The 18,909-nt window shown below is 43.0% G+C and overlaps 1 protein-coding gene across 2 annotated transcripts in view; it reads right to left on the bottom strand.

Annotated features, from left to right (window-relative positions):
• Positions 1-18,909, bottom strand: part of ARFGEF3 (ARFGEF family member 3) — a 182,658-nt gene that overhangs the window by 39,347 nt on the left and 124,402 nt on the right. For both annotated transcript variants that reach the window (XM_019029912.4, XM_063707892.1), the window contains 7 exons: positions 18,451-18,666; positions 18,183-18,293; positions 15,393-15,543; positions 13,308-13,628; positions 11,236-11,369; positions 8,504-8,649; positions 6,672-6,851 (listed from right to left, as the gene is read on the bottom strand). In XM_019029912.4, coding sequence (XP_018885457.2) covers positions 6,672-6,851; positions 8,504-8,649; positions 11,236-11,369; positions 13,308-13,628; positions 15,393-15,543; positions 18,183-18,293; positions 18,451-18,666 — 1,259 coding nt within the window. The remainder of the gene's footprint in view (positions 1-6,671; positions 6,852-8,503; positions 8,650-11,235; positions 11,370-13,307; positions 13,629-15,392; positions 15,544-18,182; positions 18,294-18,450; positions 18,667-18,909) is intronic.

Genomic DNA, 18,909 nt, shown 5'->3' with positions numbered 1-18,909 from the left:
CTACAGGCATGCATCACCACACCCAGCTATATGTGTGTGTATATATATATATATATATATATATATATATATATATATATATATATATATATTTTGTAGAGATGGGGGTCTCACTGTGTTGCCTGGCATGGTCTCGAACTCCTAGACTCAAGCAAACCTTCTGCTGTGGCCTCCCAAAATGCTGGGATTACAGGTGTAAGCCACTGTGCCTGGCCAATAATTTTTAAAGGATTTTTTTTTGTCTAATTTCATAAAGAATATTGGTCTATAGTTTTCCTTCTTGAGACTTTGGTATCACAGAAACGCAGGCCCCATAAAATGGGTTTGGAGGTGTTCCTTCCTGCTTTATTTTCTGGTGGAGCTTGAGTAGGGTTGATATTATTTCATCCTTAGTTTATAGATCCACCAGTGAAACCAACAGGGCTTGGGTTATTGTGGGAAGGTTTTTTTTTTTTTAAATTTATGAAACTTTGCTTTATTCAATTTGTTAAACAAGAACGATTTAATTATTGCCCCCACCATAACAGTCATGGAAAACATGTCACCTGTTTGAAAGAACAATACTATTAGTTGCAAAATTTAATTGTAAGGATCAAGCAGAGATTATTGGTCTAACCAATCCACAATGACAGCTTTGAAGTGTTCAGATGCTAGTTTTAAAATAAAGGTGACAAATACTAATCACATTCTCATATTACTGTTCAGGATCTACATAAGCTTGGTTCTGGAAATAGTTCAATACACAAAGGTATGAGAATAACACTGTAATCACCGGTGATCAAACCAAAGGTGTAATTTTACAAATCACTTATAGTAAGAATCAATTCTAACATTTTAAAAGTCTAAATCTACATAAAACTCAAAGCAATATATTTTTCTACTTGAGACCAAAATAAGTTTCCTTTTTCCTAAGCATAATTCTTTAAGATGAATCTGAATTCACGTGATATACCTTGTCAAACTTTTCCAAAGAATTTTAAGCGCTGCTTTAGAGACAAATTCTTACATTATGTATACATACATTTTTCTTTTACATATTTTTTCTTCAAAGACTAATGACAAGTTTATGAGGTTAATAGGCCTTTAATGTGCAAACATCACCACAATCTAATTTAAAAATAATTTTACTTACCCCCATTTGTACCCATTTGTAGTCATTGCCTACTCCACCACCCCACCCTCAGCCTGAGGCAACCACTAATGTACTTTTTGTCACTATAGATTTTCCTATTCTGACATTTCATATAAATGTAGTCATATAACATATGGTCTTTGGTGACTGGCTTTTCTCATTTAATGTAATGTTTTCAAGATTCATCCATGTCGTACATATATCAGTACTTCATTTTTATTGCAGAATAATATTTCATTCTGTGGACATAACCTAATTTAATGTATATATTCATTAGCTGTTGGAATTTGAGTTGTTTCTAACTTTTTGGCTATTATGAATAATGTTACTATGAACATTTGTGTACAGGATTTGTACAGATGTTTTCATTTCTCTTGGGTATATACACCTTGAGGAACTGTCAGACTGCAAAGCAGCCACACATTTTACCCTCTCACCAGTAGGGCATGAAGGTTCCAATGTCTCCACCTCCTCCCTCACCAACACTTGCTATTATCTTTTTTTTTTTTTTTTTTTTTGAGACGGAGTCTCAGTCTGTCTCCAGGCTGGGGTGCAGTGGTGCAATCTTGGCTCACTGCAACCTCCGCCTCCCAGATTCAAGTGATTCTCCTACCTCAGCTTCCCAAGTAGCTGGGACTACAGCGTGCACCACCACACCCTGCTAATTTTTGTAATTTTAGTAGAGACAGGGTTTCACCATGTTAGCCAGGATGGTCTCCATCTCTTGACCTCGTGATCCGCCTGCCTCGGCCTCCCAAAGTGCTGGGATTACAGGAGTGAGCCACTGTGCCTGGCCGCTATTATCTATCTTTTTTATCCTAGTAGATGTGAAATAGTATCTCACGTGGTTTTGATTTACATATTCCTAATGACTAATGATGCTGACCATCCTTTCATTAGTGCATATTTAATGCCATTATTGACATGGTTCTATTTACATCTGGCATTTGCTATTTGTTTTCTGCATATTTACATATCACATCCTTTTTATTCCTCTGTTCCTCTTTTACTACCTTCTTTTATGTTAAACACATTTTTTTGTGATCACTTTCATTCATGTTTATTTTTTAATCTTTTTGTGTTATTCTCTTGGTTGCTGCCCTAGGGATTATAACATGAATCTTCAATTGATCACATTTGTACCTCAAGTTAATACTGAGCTAATTCTGGCAAAATACAGCAACTTTGCTTCTATATAGCTCCATTTCCCATCCCTCCTTTCTGCTAATGTTATTTATATTACATCTTCATGTTTAATAAATCCAGCAATACAGTGTTAGAGTATTGCTTTAAACATTAGGTTTCTGAAATAAATTAGGAGAAAGAGAAAAATGTACACACTGTTTTATATTTTCCCACTTATGTACCATTTCTTTTTATGCAATAGATTTACCAGTTTGTGTTATTTCTTTCAGCTTAAAGGAATTTAGTATTTCCTATAGAACAGGTCTACTGGCAAGATATTCTCCAAATTTGTGTTTATCTGAGAATGTTTTTATGTCATCTTCATTTTTGAAGAGTAATTTCTCTAGGATTATTCATTGACAGTTTTTCTTCCAGCACTTTAAATATGTCATTACATTGTCTTCTAGCCTTCATTCTTTCTGAAGAAGTCAGCATTAGTTAATCCTAGCATTAATCCTAGCATTAGTTCCTCTGTAGTAATGTAGTCTTTCTCTTGCAGCTTTTAAGGTTTTGTCATTGTCGTCGAGCATTTTGACTATAACGTGTCTATTGTAGATATCTTTGTGTTGATCTTAATTGGGGTTCCACTATTTCTTTAAATATATTTTCCCATCTGTTTGTCTTTCTCTATTCTACCTGGGACTCTCATTACAGGTATGTTGGTATGCTTGGCATTGTTCTACAAATCTCTGAGGCTTTGTTTATTTTTGGTCAAACTTAGTTTTGTCTGATCTTCAGAACAGATAATCTCTATTAATCTATTTCCATGTTCACTGATCTTTCTTCTGCCATCTCTTTCTGGTAAGCCCGTATAGCTAATTTTTCATTTCAGTTATTGCCCTTTTCAACTCTAAAATTTACATTTTTATAGTTCCCATTTCTATATTTAGAGTCCCTATTTTTGAGTCATTGTCATATTTTCCCTTAATTTTTTCGAACATATTTGATAGCTACTTTGAAGGCTCTGGCTCCCAAATACATCTGGGCTTACTCTAAGTCAGTTTCTAGTCACTATTTTTTCCTCTGTGTTTCACTGTTTCCTGTTTCTTTGCATCACTCATATTTTTGAGAATTAGACATTTTAGATAACACATTGTAGCAGTGCTGGATTCCAATTTATTTTTGAGGGTTTTCATCCCCCCAGACTAAGGTGCTTGGAATTCCACAGACTAAGTCTGTGGAATCTGTCTCTTCCCATGGCGCTCATGTGTCTGCTCAGTTTTTGTTCTTCATTTTTATTTTTTAGCCTGACTCCCTAGTGTTCATCCCCATGTCTGCATAGCTTAGTAGTCAGCTGATCATGTGGGTGGAAACTGTGCTCAAACACCTTGAGTCTTTAAGGTTCCTACCCTCTGGCAATCAATCTGTGTGAGAAGGTTGGCCAGAATATTCAAAGTTCAGCCAGTTTTTATCTCCCTTTTATTTTCTGATGAGATCTTTACAATCTCCCCTGTACATGCCCATGTTTCAGTCATCCACGGATGTGTGAACAGACTCTCTGGTCCCTCTATGAATCTCTGATATCCAGGATCTTATGTTAGATTTCTTGCTAGTACACTACTCACTGCAAACTTTAGGCAAGCAAGATTGCAGGATTCCCCTGTTCATTTCTCCATGAATTCATCACTTGTAATTGACAAGCCAATGGTCTTCTCCCCACTCTTCTCCATACCAAGTCTGTCCCTAATGGTAGAAAAGCTGATGATTGTCTCAGTCAGCCTCACGCTGGTCAAACTACTATTCTTGCCAATAGAGCTTGGGAGTAAAGGTGATGGCTTCAGTCTTTGGCAAGGAAGTCAGACTCCCACTATTCTTAACCAAAGTTCTAGCAAACACTGTTTTTAAGAATAAATGCTACTCAATTTGTTGTCTGCTTTTGGTCAATTTCCAGACCTCTCAGATGGTTGCTTTGGACAATTCTGTCCTGTCCTGTTTTATGCTTGATTTTTGCGGGGAAGGTTAACCTAACTTCTTCATGTCACCATAGCCAAAGCTGCTCCTGTCCTTAAGCTTCTTAAACACATTTAAGCATTGTTATTTTAAAATCTGTCTCTGATAACTCTGATATCTGGGTTCCTGTGTGTGTTTATTGTTTGTTTTTTAAACTTTTGTTTTCAATGACATGTTATTTCCTAATGAGCCTGGTTATTTTTTATTGAATGCAAACATTGCACCTGCAAATCAAGAAATAATTTGAAGATTATTAATACAATGATGTAATCTTCTGTCAGAAAGGCACTAGAAATCTCAGATTACCTTAATCTCATGTCAGGGATTGGGCTTATTTGAAGTTGGGTTTATTTTCTCTTATGACTAATCTATTTAAGGTTCACCTTTCTTTCTAAGATGTCCCTTTTGCTTCAAGATCCTGACTCAAGATGCGAGGAAGTTACCAGACTTGGGAGGTCCCAGACTGCAATTTTGCTGAGCTTCTCTGTCTTTTATTATGTTGGTGCAAAAGTAATTGCGGTTTTTGCTGTGATGGCAAAAATCACAATTACTTTTACACCAACCCAATATCTTCCTTTTTTTAAATTAGTAGATTCTATTTTTAGGAAAAACAGCCTCAAATACCAGGAAGACTACTCTGGGTATTCTTTTTCTCCCAGATCTTGGCCTTGTAGTTCTTCACTGCCCTATAGTATGTCAGTGTCTTCGAGTGATTAAAATTTTTTTTATCCAACTTTTTTTAGTTGTTCCCTGTGAGAAAGTTGATCTGAATTACCTAGTTCACTCTTATTGGTATAAAGTCTTGGGTGTTAACCTATCTAGGTTAACTTATCTTAGATGTTAATGATCTAACGTTTAGGTGTTAACTTCTAGGCGTTAACTATCTAGGAGATAACTATAGGTGTTAACTAGGTGTTAACTTATCTTAAGTGTTAACAATCTAGTCTTTAGGTGTTAACTTATAATTTCAATCCTTTATTTCCTTAAACTTACTAGGCTTTGTGATTTAATATTTTGCATGGAAGATACCAATATTTCAATCCAATTCTTTATAGTTCTAGTTGTACTATCTGTTGTTTTATCAGTTCTCTCCATTGCCTTGTTTTCTTGTGTGTTTTGTGAATTTTTTAAAAATACTGAGAGCTCACGTACCTTGAAACTTTATTTGTGGGATTCTTTTGTAGCCCGAGTTGACATGAGTTTCTCTCGGGGGAGTTTTGTTGCTTCCGTATGGTGCCTGTGTATTTTCTCAGATCCTGAGGTGGTGTAATTTCATATACAGATCACATAAAAGGGCTAGGTTGTAATAATAAATCCTGGAGCGCTCTTTTTAAAAAACTTTCCATTAAGAGCCAATTAGAAACAAGCTGATAGTATCCTCAGGAAGTTTGTTTTAATTCAACCTTGGCCTGAGTGAACACCAGCTTTGTAAAGTTTGCGTTGAGATTTGTTTTCTGTTTCTGTGCACTCACGTCTGGGATGACCAGAACTTCTGCTCCACTTGATAGCAAATTCCCTCGCGGGAAAACCAGCCTAAGGGCTCCGCTTACTTCTCTGGCTTCCCATTGGCACTCAGTTTTGGGGCTTCCTTACTTTCTTGCCAGTGTGTCAAGGTATTTAAAAGAAATGTTTAAACCTCTATTCAACATTTTTGGTGGATTTCAGAGAAAGAGATCCTGTATTTCTAGCCCATCATCATATGAAATACGACGTCTCCAGTTAGTTTCTTTACGTTGCCTTCAGTAGACAGTATGGCAGCAGTTAGGAATATAGGCCAGGTATAAAGAGATAGGCCAGCAGATTGCCTAGGTTCAAAGCCCAGCTCCACCAATCACTGATTATGTATCCTTAGTCAAATTGCTAAACTTTTCTGGTTTTTTTTTTAATTGCCTAGGTTCAAATCCCAGCTCCACCAATCACTGATTATGTATCTAGTCAAACTGCTTAACTTTTCTGTTTTTTTTTTTTTTTTTTTTTTTTTTTTTTTTTTTACGGAGTCTCACTCTGTCACTCAGGCTGGAGTGCAGTGGCGTGATTGATCTGGGCTCACTGCAACCTCTGCCTCCCTGGTTCAAGCGATTCTCCTGCCTTAGCCTCCTGAGTAGCTGGGGTTACAGGCGTGCAACACCACACCTGGCTAACTTTTGTATTTTTAGTAGAGATGGGGTTTCACCATGTTGGTCAGGCTGGCCTTGAACTCCTGACCTCGTGATCCGCCCACCTTGGCCTCCCAAAGTGCTGGGATTACAGGTGTGAGCTACCACGCCCAGCCCTGCTTAACTTCTCTGTTACAGATTCCACATAGGATTATTGGAAAGAGTAAGTGTGCGAAGCTCATAGAACCGTGCCTGCCACTGCACTCAGTAAGAGCCAGCTATGACGCTGATGACCATGTCACACTGACCTGGTCTTGGACGTCCTCATCACACAATTCCAGCTGCATAATGCGCTCGAAAGGTCGGAAGAGTGCTTCATTGAAGTGAAAATGAGGTGGCTCATTCCAGTCAGTGAGGACTTCTGTCAGTATGTCATGGATGAAGGAAACAGCCTTCTGAGACACATGTCTTTCCTTATGGCAAGCAGCCTGCAAAATTCACGAGAGAGTGGCTCACCATCAGGACAGCAGACAGTGAGAATGGTTTCTGAAGGCTTTCCTACCCCACCTCATTACAAGGAGGTGGAAGCAGCAATTCTGTTAAAATCAAAACATTCTAAGGGATAAGTCTAAACAAACTGCATACTGAATTGCATTTTTAACAGTTCAACCAGCTTATCAGGCACAACCTCAATTTCATGTTAATGTTTCTAGAAAAAGAAAAGTTTCCGGTAATTTCTTTTTCTGTAACATGACAGTTTTCTTGAATGGTACAGAACATGCTCACTATAAAGACATCAGAACCCAGTCTAGGAATGGCTCACAGTTTCATCTGAGCTGTGCCCCACATGTAGGAAGATCAGATGAGTCATTTGTCCCTCAGTGAGGTGAGGGACAAATTGCCACAGTAGCTCTAATTGGTTTACAGACCTCCTGGTATCCATGCTCTTGAGTAATCCTTTCCTGTACTGGCCCTGGGCTTGGATGTGTGAGTTGCTTTGGCCAGTGGAACACAAGCAAACATCATGTAAGAACAGAATTTAAAAGTACTTGTGATTTGGGGTTTGCCCTGTTGTTGCTCTTTGGAACCCTAAGAATGCCATGTGAACAAGCTGGGGCTGGTCTGCTGGAGACTAGTCTACATGAGAGACCATGAAAAGAGAGACCTATTTGTCTAGCCTTCCCAGTTAAGGTCATCATGAACCATCTGGCCCCAGACTTTGCACCAGCTGACCATAGATACACAATTAAAGCCAGTGAGATCTGCCACACCTGGCCAACACCAGAACTACCCAGAGAAGCCTACCTCAAATTTCTGACTCACGGAATCATGAGCTAAATAAATGGTTGTTGTTTTAAGCCACTAGATGTTGGGGAGGCCTTATTGTAGAGTAAAAGATAACTGATAGACTTTTTCCCCATGACTACATTGCTATTTTCTACCCATTTTGCTTACTAGAATGTTCTCAGGTTAGTAATTTAAGTTCCAAGAAATATTTTATGATTTATCTCTACCAGATAAAAGCAAAAGGGCTATTAAGAATAGTTATCACTGCAAAGCAGGGCAACAGTTTTCCCTGTCAACTTGGAAGTGGCCAGTCCTCATGTATTGAGATGCTTAGATGTAGAGCTGCCATAAAACTGATCACACGAACTGCTTTCCTTTGGAGAGTGAAAGGGTCTTAGTATTAATTTTGTTGGGAAAACCAAGACATAGGGTTCCCTGACTGAAAGGACACTGTCCTGAGTATATTTAGCTATTAGAAAACAGGGACTGGTAGGAACCAAAGACATTGTTATATTTATGTATAAAAATAAAGCTATTAGGAACCATCCACAGTCTTTCTGTTCCAGGCTCAGGTTGATACCAGATCATAAAAAATGAAAAACTAGCTGAGTTGTACAATTGCAAAGAAAGAGGGTCAGAGTGAGACTAGGGTAGTACTGCCCTTTGGGGTGATTCTTTAGATGCCATGAGGTATAACCAGAAAACAGTGATGTTTGTGACCAGGTGATAGGCAAGTTCCCACTGCCCAATGGCCACAGTGCTTTGCCCCCATACATGACTGCAGGCCCCCATGCTGGCTCTGCTGGTCACTGACTTAGCAGTTCCAGCCTCTTCCCACCTTCCCAGTGCTCACCTCCACCAGGTGTGGGGCCACAAGGCTCCAGCAGCGCATCACGTGGAGCAGGGGCCGTGCTTTGCTCCGCACAATCCTTAGCATGGCATTCCCCAGGCGGAACAGGTGGAGGGCGCTTTTTCGGTCTTGAGTGGATTTAACTTCTCCTACAGGAAGGCAAGAACATAAATGCCAGAAAGGCAAAACTCAGACATAGTCTGACCTATTCAAGCAAAGAGAGAGATTGAAAATCTAGGTAGGACCAGTAGGGTAATTCGATATTGGCTAACCAAGGGAGGAGGGAGCCCTGGATTCAAGAAGGATGTGGTGGTTCACTCCGCAAGGCCTGCATCGTCCTCTCACTCACCACTGTAGCCCCGGTACCTGGGACGTGACAGGTATGATCAAGACTTGATGATAAGAGGGAATGAGGTAGCGGTTCAGTAGGAGGGCCGAGAAGTCCGACCGTCTGGATTTGAATCCTGGCACCATTTAGTAGTTGTGTTATATTGGGCCAAAGATTTTCCTCTTTAATGATCTCATCTGTAAACCTGGGGATAATACTGCCCACTCCTAAAATTGCTTTAAAGATTAAACGTGATAATACACATAAAGTGCTCAGCATGGGCCCAGCACATAGTAACTGACTAACATTTTTAGCTATTATTATTACTCTTGTTACTGTCACTTTTCACTGTCATCATCTACTTTGCCAATCCTTAATAAACCTCTGCAGCCTTTGCCAAGCAGGCCTGGTCCCTCTGCTGCTCAGTAACATGCTGTCTGGCCTGCTCTGTCTTGTTTTAGTACCATCCTTGCCTACCCTGATCTTGGGCTACTTCTTTGCCACTGTCACCTTCATCTTCCCCGCTCTCTCCCTGCTCATGTCCTATTGCCTCTCCTCTGCTTCCTACTGGGGATGGGACCCAAGTCTAAACACAAAATTCATTTCTGTTTCATATATACCTTTACACACAGCCTGAAGGCAATTTTTGTACCCCTTGGGGACCCTCAATAAACTGTGTTGCATGCCTGCATTTCAAGTGTGACCTATCACATGAGGTCAGGTGTGGAACTTTCCACTTGTGGCATCATGCCAGTGCTTAAAAAGTTTTGGATTTTGGATTTTTGGATTAGGGATACTCAACCTGTAATAATCATGGATGTTTACCCTGCATCAGACACTGTGTTGGTTCTGTAAGTCTTTAATAACTTTAATTTTTAAAGCAATTATATTTTCTTTCTTTTTTTTCTTTTTTGAGGGAGTCTCACTCTGTCGCCCGGGCTGGAGTGCAGTGGTGCAATCTCGGCTCACTGCAACCTCCGCCTCCCGGGTTCAAGCAGTTCTCCTGTCTCAGCCTCCCGAGTAGCTGGGGCTACAGGCACATGCCATGACGCCCGGCTAACTTTTTTTGCATTCTTAGTAGAGACAGGGTTTCACCATATTGGTCAGGCTTGTCTCGAACTCCTGACCTCAGGTGATCTGCCCGCCTCGGCCTCCTAAAGTGCTGGGATTATAGGCATGAGCCGCCACACCTGGCCTATATTTTCTTTTAAGAAGAAAATATAATTATTGCTATTTTACAGAGTAGAAAATTGAATGTCTGAAAGGTGATATGACTTGCCTCAGATGCTGTGGCTGGTAAATGTTGGAGGCTGCATTTTATATTCCTGCCTGATTGATTCCGAAGTAAGTCTCCCTCTTTCTAGATTTACCGACCCTTCCTGGCCCCTGCTCATTGTGTTCTTTGTAAGCTCAGAGTCTACTGTTTTCTCCAATGCGAAAGACTTTGAAGATTACCCCCAGGCTCAGAGATTCTCTGAAAGTCTTATGGGCCTGGGAGGTTGGCTTTATATAGCTCAGGTTTTAAAGTCTATTAAAAACTAGTGGGGAAACAACTGTGGTTCTCAAATCTAAATCTGCAGCAAGGGTGAAAAAATCAAATATACCGCACTTAGAACTTTAGATTCCGAAGGATAGAAGGGACCTCAGAGGTTGTGCAGTCCAACATGTCACTAAGGTGCGTCCCCAGCACATGGCTCCCGGTCTCTGCCTGAACTCATCTGGGACAAGGTACTCACTGTTTCAGGACAACCACTTGTGCTGTTGATGAACAATTCCATCCGTGAGCAACCTGCCAACGCTTTGGGACCCTTGGACAATTCAGAACAACTCTACTTTGTCTTCCACAAGATTGGCCTTCAAGAGGGCCTTATTTCTTCACCTGGCCTCATTGGAGACAACAGGGATACTGACCCATCATTAATGGGATATGCCTCTGAGATCAGTTTTGCAAGAGTGGTATGCAGTTTCCTCTTTCACCACCCCTTTTGGAATTAGTGGTTGCTTCTGCATATCACAAACCACCTCTGTCCGGCTGGCTGGACAGAGGTGTGTGGTGTGGTTTGTGATACGCAGAAAAGCTCCACCCTCATGTGAAGGAAGCTATCTGCACCCTAAGGAGCCACACAATTTCTACCACAAGCACAAAACTTAGCAGGACAACCTAGTCCAGCTCCCGTGGGAATTCTCATAGATGTGGTAGCAGCAACGTTTCCATTCACAAAGAGTTACACCACCCCTCACACAGGATGCCTCGAAATCTGGAGACAAATCTATACTTGGGCTTAGCTTGTGTGAGTGTAAGCAAAGGGAATGTGGAGTCAAATCTTCAGGCACGCTGCTGGTGATAGAGGCCTGGGCTGTTTCCTGCTAACCTCCTGGCATATGGTTTATTCAGGGAAAGAATTACCTGGCATTGCCAGAGAGTAATCAACTGTATCTGTAACAGAATGGAAAAGCTGAGACTGCGATGCTTTCTTCAGCTGGTAAAGAAAACCTCCCAAGGCCATGAGGTTCAACTTATCCGTAGCATCTTCAAAGAGCCTGGATGCAAACAGAAAGAGATGTGTTCTTTGGAAACAATTCAGCAAGGTCTTTATGGCAGAATGATTATGGTAATTTTGTTGATGTGATTAATGCAAATGCTGTGTAAACACTGTAGACAAATGTATGGTATTATTCTGTCTATTCTAACTGTGTACAAGTCTGCTCTAACTGTGAGATTTTAATTCAAAGGCACAAAGAATATATTTAAAAATATCTTTGTGCCCTCATGGTCTAGCTCTGCTATGGTAGGCACTCATAAAATGCTTGGCAAGAAGCTGAAAGATGGCAAGGCGTTGTTCCCAGAAACTGAGTAATTGGGAATGGAATCTTCAGAATTAGCTTCAATTTCATAAATGATGTCAAAAAACCCCAGTAAATTAATGAATAAGGTTTTGTTTGTCTATAATTTATGAGTATAATGCTGGAAAGGATACAAAAACAGCTAACAGTAGATCCTATAAGCCCCCCTCCAGGGCGGGGACTGGCCTCATACACACCCAAAGGCCTGGATGTGATGGGAACTCAAGTATCTATTTGGAAGAAAGAATGTTCCCCAATATGATGGGTCTTACAGGTTCTTTTTTTTTTCCACTCAGCTGGGCACAGACCTTGCCAGCAGAAGGATTTAGGAAGGCGGGGAGCACAGTAGCAGAATTTAGGGGAGGATTTGAAGGTCACGGGAATGAAGAATGGTAAAGATCAAATATCTGTTTTATGAGGCCACAATGAGCAATGTGCCAGGTGAGCCTTCCATGGCTCTTGGGTCACCCTGCCATCTGCCCTCCAAGCCTAGTGACACCGCAGGGCAAACAGTGCTGTGGGGGCACCATGAGCTGCTTCAGGGAGAGGGTCTCTAATAGAAATGGAATCATGAGTCCTTCTTGAAAGAGGAAAATGAGACACGCAAGTTTTAAGATGGGAATTAGCAGATTAAATGTTTATAAATTATTGAAACAAATATATTTTTCTTGCTATTTTGTAACTTCCAATTTTGATACCATTTGGTTTCTGGGTCCTATTGACCATTTCTCCTCCCTCCTTCCTAGTAAGAAAATAGTGATGAATATTATATTCCACCTGACACCTGTATATTACTTTCCAGATTCTAAAACATTTTCACAGCCAGCTTGGATAAGCAGCAAAAAGCAATTATGGTAGTGGGTTAGTAGATGGAGAAACAGCCTCAGTGCAGCTATGTCTACAGACATGACCCGGCAGCTGGGGAGTGCAAAGCCAGGACAGGAACTCAGGTCAATCTGAGTCCTGGCCCAGGGAGTGCTCCTCCCACTCCTGTCCCCTTCCTGACGGTCCTCCCTGTGCCCGTGCCGGGGGTCTGGGACACAGTGACCAAACGCTGAAGAGGTAAGTGAGGTGGAACTGTGTGTGATTGGTGACCAAAAGCACTTTCAACCTCAGGAAGTACCACCAAACAGTTGAGGCGATTGGTGATTTTCCCTCTTCACCTTCGCATGGTTGTTGGGCATCAATAAGTAACACATGCATGTGGGATTTTTGAAAACAGCCATAATCATAATAGAGGATTTTTACCATTTTCCAAGCTCCGCTCCAGGTGCATCAAGTTACTAATTAATTTACCCACACAACTACACGGTGACAGAATTACTTTTTAAAAAATGACCCTATTTTACCAATGGAGAAGCCAGGCAGGGCCCAGGGAGGTAAGGTTGCCTGAGATCCCAGAGTAAGCGCAGCGCTTTGACCCCAGGTGGCCTACCTCAGACCCTCCAGTGTTAGTAGAAAACGTTTCATTCCAAGTATGGATGTAATGGTAGAGAGAACTAAGCTTGAAAAAGATGGAAGAGATTTAAGTGATTGGCTAACAAATGGGTCGTCCCTGGCATGACTGAAACCAGATGGATGTGGGTGTCGCCTGGTAAGCAGGCTCCCGGGGCGTGGGAGGCCGGCGCCGCGCACCTGTCGGCTTGCGTGGAGAGGGTGAGCACCACCTTGGCCGCGCTGCTCCCGCTCATGAGGCTCCCGCCGCGGAAGTCGGAGGCCCGACCCCGGCTGCCTTCCCGGACGAGGTCCTGGATGGACAGGGGCTGGACGACAGGGGCCGTGCTCAGGGAGCGCCCCTGCTCTGGGCTGTGCTCGGGGGGCGAGCCCTCACACTCGGGGTCCCCAAGGAGGCCAGCGCTTCCAGTGGCCTTCTGGGGCTGGCTGATGGTCAGAGGGGGCTGCGAGGCACCATCGCTGAAGTGGTTGTGCTCCAGGGTGCCCACGTATTCACACACCCTAGAAAGAGCACAGACAAGCAGCTGTTAGGCGCTGCAGCTCACCCCGGCAGCTCCATAAACCCCACAGTGCCAGACAAAGGAAATGCAGCCAGCTCTGCAAGCTCCCCAGCTTTCCTCTTTCCTGTGATGACAGTCAGTCCTTCCCTCCTGTGTTCTCATGTCACACAGCATTATTATTAGTAGTATTTGAGTTGGACCAGACAGCCTTGAAATGGGTAAAGGATTATTTGGGTTCTCCCACCCCAGGCTGGGAGAAAGACAGGCAATGAAGCCCAGTTCATCCAGTCCCCCTGCCTCATCCGGCTTACTGGCTTATCTGCCCTCCTGCTGTTTGAGCCATTTTTCCCCAGGCACCCTCTTTCCCTCCATATAGGGCTCTGATTAGGAGTTGGGAAGCGTTTCCTTACGATGGGATCCCAGAATGGCCATACCTATGACGGAGAGGCCAACTAGCCACAGTGGGTTCTGCCCAGCCACATCCTGCCTGGTCCCGATGGCGCCACATAACTCAAGTCTGGGTGGGGTGGGTGGCGGCTGGGTGGGAGGGCAGTCACCGAATTATGGCAAACACAGAAAAGGGTCACCACATGTGCTACAACTGCCAACTTCTAAATGGTTTGTTCCCAACAGAACCTGGGACGAAGATGGTTCGCAAGGTCCCTCATCTCGGAGTAAGTCCGTTTACTGGTAAAGAGCATCATGGATAATCCTCTCTGATGTTCTAGAATCAAGGAATTTTTCAATCCCTTACCCGCTGCTTGTGTACCAGGAGAGCCTTTTTATTTTCTTTTTTCTTTTTTTTTCTTGTTAGAGCAATAAAGAGCAGCAGGTCAGCAGCCTTCATAATAGAACCATTTTGCTCAACAAACACTCATGGCTATATTTGCTTTGAAGATGTGAAACTGAACCCAGCTCTGGCTGGTGCCCTGGGCCATTGGCCATTGCCCTGGCCACTCTTGCCCCATGCCTGCTCTGCCTAGACCTGGGTTTGGAGTGAGTGTGAGGCGTGTGCTGTAGAGAAGGAGAAGGAACAGTGTGGCCAGCCCCCGCCCTGTTCCATGGGCAGTGCTCCTTCCACGGTACTGGGTCTGTCCTGATGCAATGCTTGGGGAGACGTGCTTTCAGTCTTAGTTGTAAGAGGACTTGGACTCTGGAGCTATTGCTGGTTTTCATCTTACAGGCACTGTGCACTATATAACTCACTGGGAGTTTCTTTTCACTTTGATGCTACAATGCTTAGAGCCAAATTTTTGGCCTGTCTTTGGCAGAGGTGTACTATTTTTTGTTTTGTTTTGTTTCAGTCTAGCTAAATTAAAAGTAGGTATCTTGTATTTTATGTATCCAAATAAGCTATCTGAAATCCTTCTTTAAGTAAAGAGGACATTGATAAACATACAGCAATGTAATATTGAGGAGACAGGACCAGTTTTAGATTTGCACAGTATTCACTTAACTTAGTCATCTCAATCAATTATTTAATTGGTTTTTCTTCCTTCTTTCTCTCATAAAAATGTCAATAGAAAAGTCACAATTCCTCAGACCCAGTTCTGTCCCCTGTTCTTCAAAACATACATTTAGTTGGGCCCTTATTCCCTCTTCTCTTTTCACGTCTCATTTGAAGTTTAATCAAACTCTGTGAATTGTTATAATTGATTTACATGCTGGCAGGCTCTTAAGGCCACCCCTCTCCACCCGCCACAGCCCACTCCAGGTTTCCCGAGGCAGGGTTAGTGCCATCTGGGGGTGGGAGCCCGTCATGCACCTGAACACGTGTGGCCAGCAGTCCGGGTTGTGGCTTCCCATCTCCAGGCCTACGCTGAGGATGGCCTCCATGCACAAGACGTGGGCAGTGTGCAGCCACACCCCCTGCACCTTCCCAATCTGCTCCAGTTTCTGCTCCACTTTTAGTTTCACTGTGCCAGAAAGACATTTATTAAAATAACAGGTTGAGTAAGGGAGACAGAAAGAATGAAAATGAAAGAATGTGTGTCATGCAAGGGCAAAAGGGAAAGGACAGACTTCAGTGGCAGCAAGCACCTCCACAGTAGGTCCTTGCGGACCATCATGCAAACCACCCAGCCAGCAGGTCCCACGTGCTGGTGACCCCAGCTCTCCAGCTCCAGAAGTGGGATGGATCCTGAGCTGGCAGGTGCCATTCCTTCCAGGCCCTTTCATGGGCTCTGGGTCAGGCACAGCAGTGTGGATGGGTTTCATGAGCCAATTCCAGCTAAAACCATCTGGGCCCAGACCTTTCACCCTTCCCAAAAATTGGTCAAATGGAAGAATTCCTGGCTTTCTGCAAGTTTTCTCTGAGATTATTGTAATGTTAGGCTCTCATTATGATCATCATCTCTAAAACAACTTATTTACGTATATTTTGAGCACCAGAATGACTGCTCTATCACTGAAAATGACCAATTTCATTTCATCCCTTGAGTTTGTATTTGTGAACTCCAAATAATACTTTAAAAAATTGTAGCCTGGGTGTGGTGGCTCACATCTGTAATCCCAGCACATTGGGAGTCCAAGGCAGGTGGATCACCTGAGGTTGGGAGTTCGAGACCAGCTTGAACAACATGGAGAAACCCTGTCTCTACTGAAAATACAAAATTAGCCGGTCATGGTGGCACATGCCTGTAATCCCAGCTACTCCGGAGGCTGGGGCAGGAGAATAGCTTGAACCTGGGAGGCGGAGATTGCAGTAAGCCGAGATGGTGCCATTGCTCTCCAGCCTGGGCAACAAGAGTGAAACTCGGTCTCAAAAGAAAAAAAAAAAATTGTAGATGACTAATGAGAAAGAATGCAGAAGGTGACTTCAGATGTCAGTAATGCAAAATGCTAAGGCAAGGCCAAACCACAGTGTCCTCCTTGAACAAAGGTTTCAAGTCATTGCATGTGGTGGGATAACTAAGTGATGGTCCAGAACCCAGAAATACAGCAAGCCAACCTCAACGGAATCCAAACCATCTCCTAATGTAAGGAGCAAAGTGATTTTTAGCAAAACATCATTTGTCTCATAAATGTGATACTAATTTTATTTATTTATTTGAGATGGTGTCTTACTCTGTTACCCAGGCTGGAGTGCAGTGGCATCATCTTGGTTCACTGCAACCTCTCCCAGGTTCAAGCAATTGTTCTGCCTCAGCCTCTGAAGTAGCTGAGATTACAGGCACCCACCACCATGCCCAGCTAATTTTTGTATTTTTTAGTAGAGACGGGGTTTCTTTCACCATGTTGGCCAGGCTGGTCTCAAACTCCTGACCTCAAATGATCCGCCCACCTTAGCCTCCCAAAGTGCTGGGATTACAAGTGTAAGCCACTGCGCCTGGCTGTTTTATCTATGTTTTTGAGATAGGGTCTCACTCTGTCACCCAGGCTAGAGTGCAACGGAATGATTATTGCTCACTGCAACCTGAACCTCCCCAGGCTCAGGTGATCCTCCCACCTCAGCCTCCCGAGTAGCTGGGACTACAGGCACATGCCACCATGCCTGGTTAATTTCTGTATTTTTAGTAGAGACAGGGTTTTGCTATGTTGCCCAGGCTGGTCTTGAACTCCTGGGCTCAAGTGATCCGCTTTCCTCGACCTCTCAAAGTACTGGGATTACAGGCGTAAGCCACTGTGCCCGGACTTAATCTTATTTTTTATTTGTTTTTAATCTGAATATCGTGGTCTTGGTTTTGTGGGTTTTTTTTTTTTTAAAGAACTGTGAATGTAAGGATTTTTATGTAGTTCATGGTTGTAAAATACTTAAGTAAAATTGTGAGACTCCTTTTTCAGTTAACACTGGGGATCTGTGAGAGCAATTTTGTTTTCAAATGGGTCTCTAAATTTTATTCAAGTCTGAGAAACACGGACCTAAATTGTGTTTCTCAGCTAAAAATGTACAGCTGACTCAGTGACTTGTTACTGTACATATCTGATAGTAGTTACACAATTTGGACCAAGCTGGCATTTTTCCTTTTGTTTGCTGCCTGCCTTGTATCTTCTGTTGCTACCAGGATGGTCATTCTTTTCCCTTAGATTCAGATAATCATCAGCTTCACTGACTCACTGATTTCATCAAGTTAAAAATCAGCCATTTCTCGAGTTCACAAAGCTCAGATTTTTCTCTGATAAGAGCCTCTTCTTCCTGAGCCTCCCCTCATGAATTTTCTTCATCTGTTTAATTTCCCCTTTAGAAAACTGGCCAATCTGCCTTCCCCACTATAACCCGAAGGGTCTTCAAGTGTGCACTTGGGTGAAGTGCCAAAGCCAGTGACTAGATGACAGGTGTGAACAGTTCAGCTAGGTGGGTCCCTCTGGGCCTGCTGCACTTTCCTTGCCACCAGGGGTCAGTATGTCTCTCATTCTCCAGAGAGATCTTCTGTAGGTCACCCACATAGAAGAGACCCAAGCCTGTGGCTCAATAGGATCTCGTGATCAGTGGTGTATACATACTGGGCATCACACACATAACAGGCACGAGTGTTGGCTGGCGTGTGTAGGCCTGTGCAGGTGTGTGCATACTGCACCCAAGGCATCAGGTGGGTTCTGGCCCTCCAGTTGTTACCTTGTGTGATGGCATCACTGGGTTCTTGGGCCTCCCTCTCTTCTTTTTCTTCTTGGACACAGGAGGCAGCTGCCATCTGGGCAAGGGCTGAGGCGCAGTTAGCAGCAACCCCTTCAGAGGAGACACACAATGACTTCTTGACTGAGTATATCCTCTAACCATTCACCTAGCAGAACCCCTTCTAAAGGGTCCCCCTGCCCCACCCTGCTGGGTCATTCCCAGTGAGTTCTGCAGGACCACAGCCAGGGAACACTACTCCCGCTGGTACCTAGAGCGCAGCTCAGCCGTGCGGCTTTCCGCAGCCCGTCGAGGCTCATGCAGATGGCGTCCCGCTCCTTCTGGTTCTGCTCTTTGATGCCTTCAGCTCCCAGAATGAAGGCCAGCCCTTTGGAGCTCCCCGCCATTCGACCAGTCAGTGGGGTTGATAAAGTATCGATCAAGTTCTTCCAGCAGCCCACCAGAATATAGCGAGCAAATGCCACGCCTGGAACATGGAGGGGTGTGTGTCATTTTCTAGAGACAAAAACAACCTGGCAATGAATGACGTCACATTCTCTTGCTATCAAATGAGCAGTACTCAGTTGCATGCAATTCTACAACAGGAAATATAACAATGGATTATATGGGATTATGTTTCACTTTGTTCTTATAAATAATAAATGTTGCATTATCAGCTGAATGATGCTAAGTAACTTCCATCAATTACTTTTTCTTTTTTTTTTTTTTT

The sequence above is a fragment of the Gorilla gorilla genome, chromosome 5 (genome assembly GCF_029281585.2).
Source record: "Gorilla gorilla gorilla isolate KB3781 chromosome 5, NHGRI_mGorGor1-v2.1_pri, whole genome shotgun sequence".
Taxonomy (NCBI): domain Eukaryota; kingdom Metazoa; phylum Chordata; class Mammalia; order Primates; family Hominidae; genus Gorilla; species Gorilla gorilla.
The sequence above is the reverse complement of the archived record's forward strand: the minus strand, read 5'-3'. Positions and strand labels throughout refer to the sequence as shown.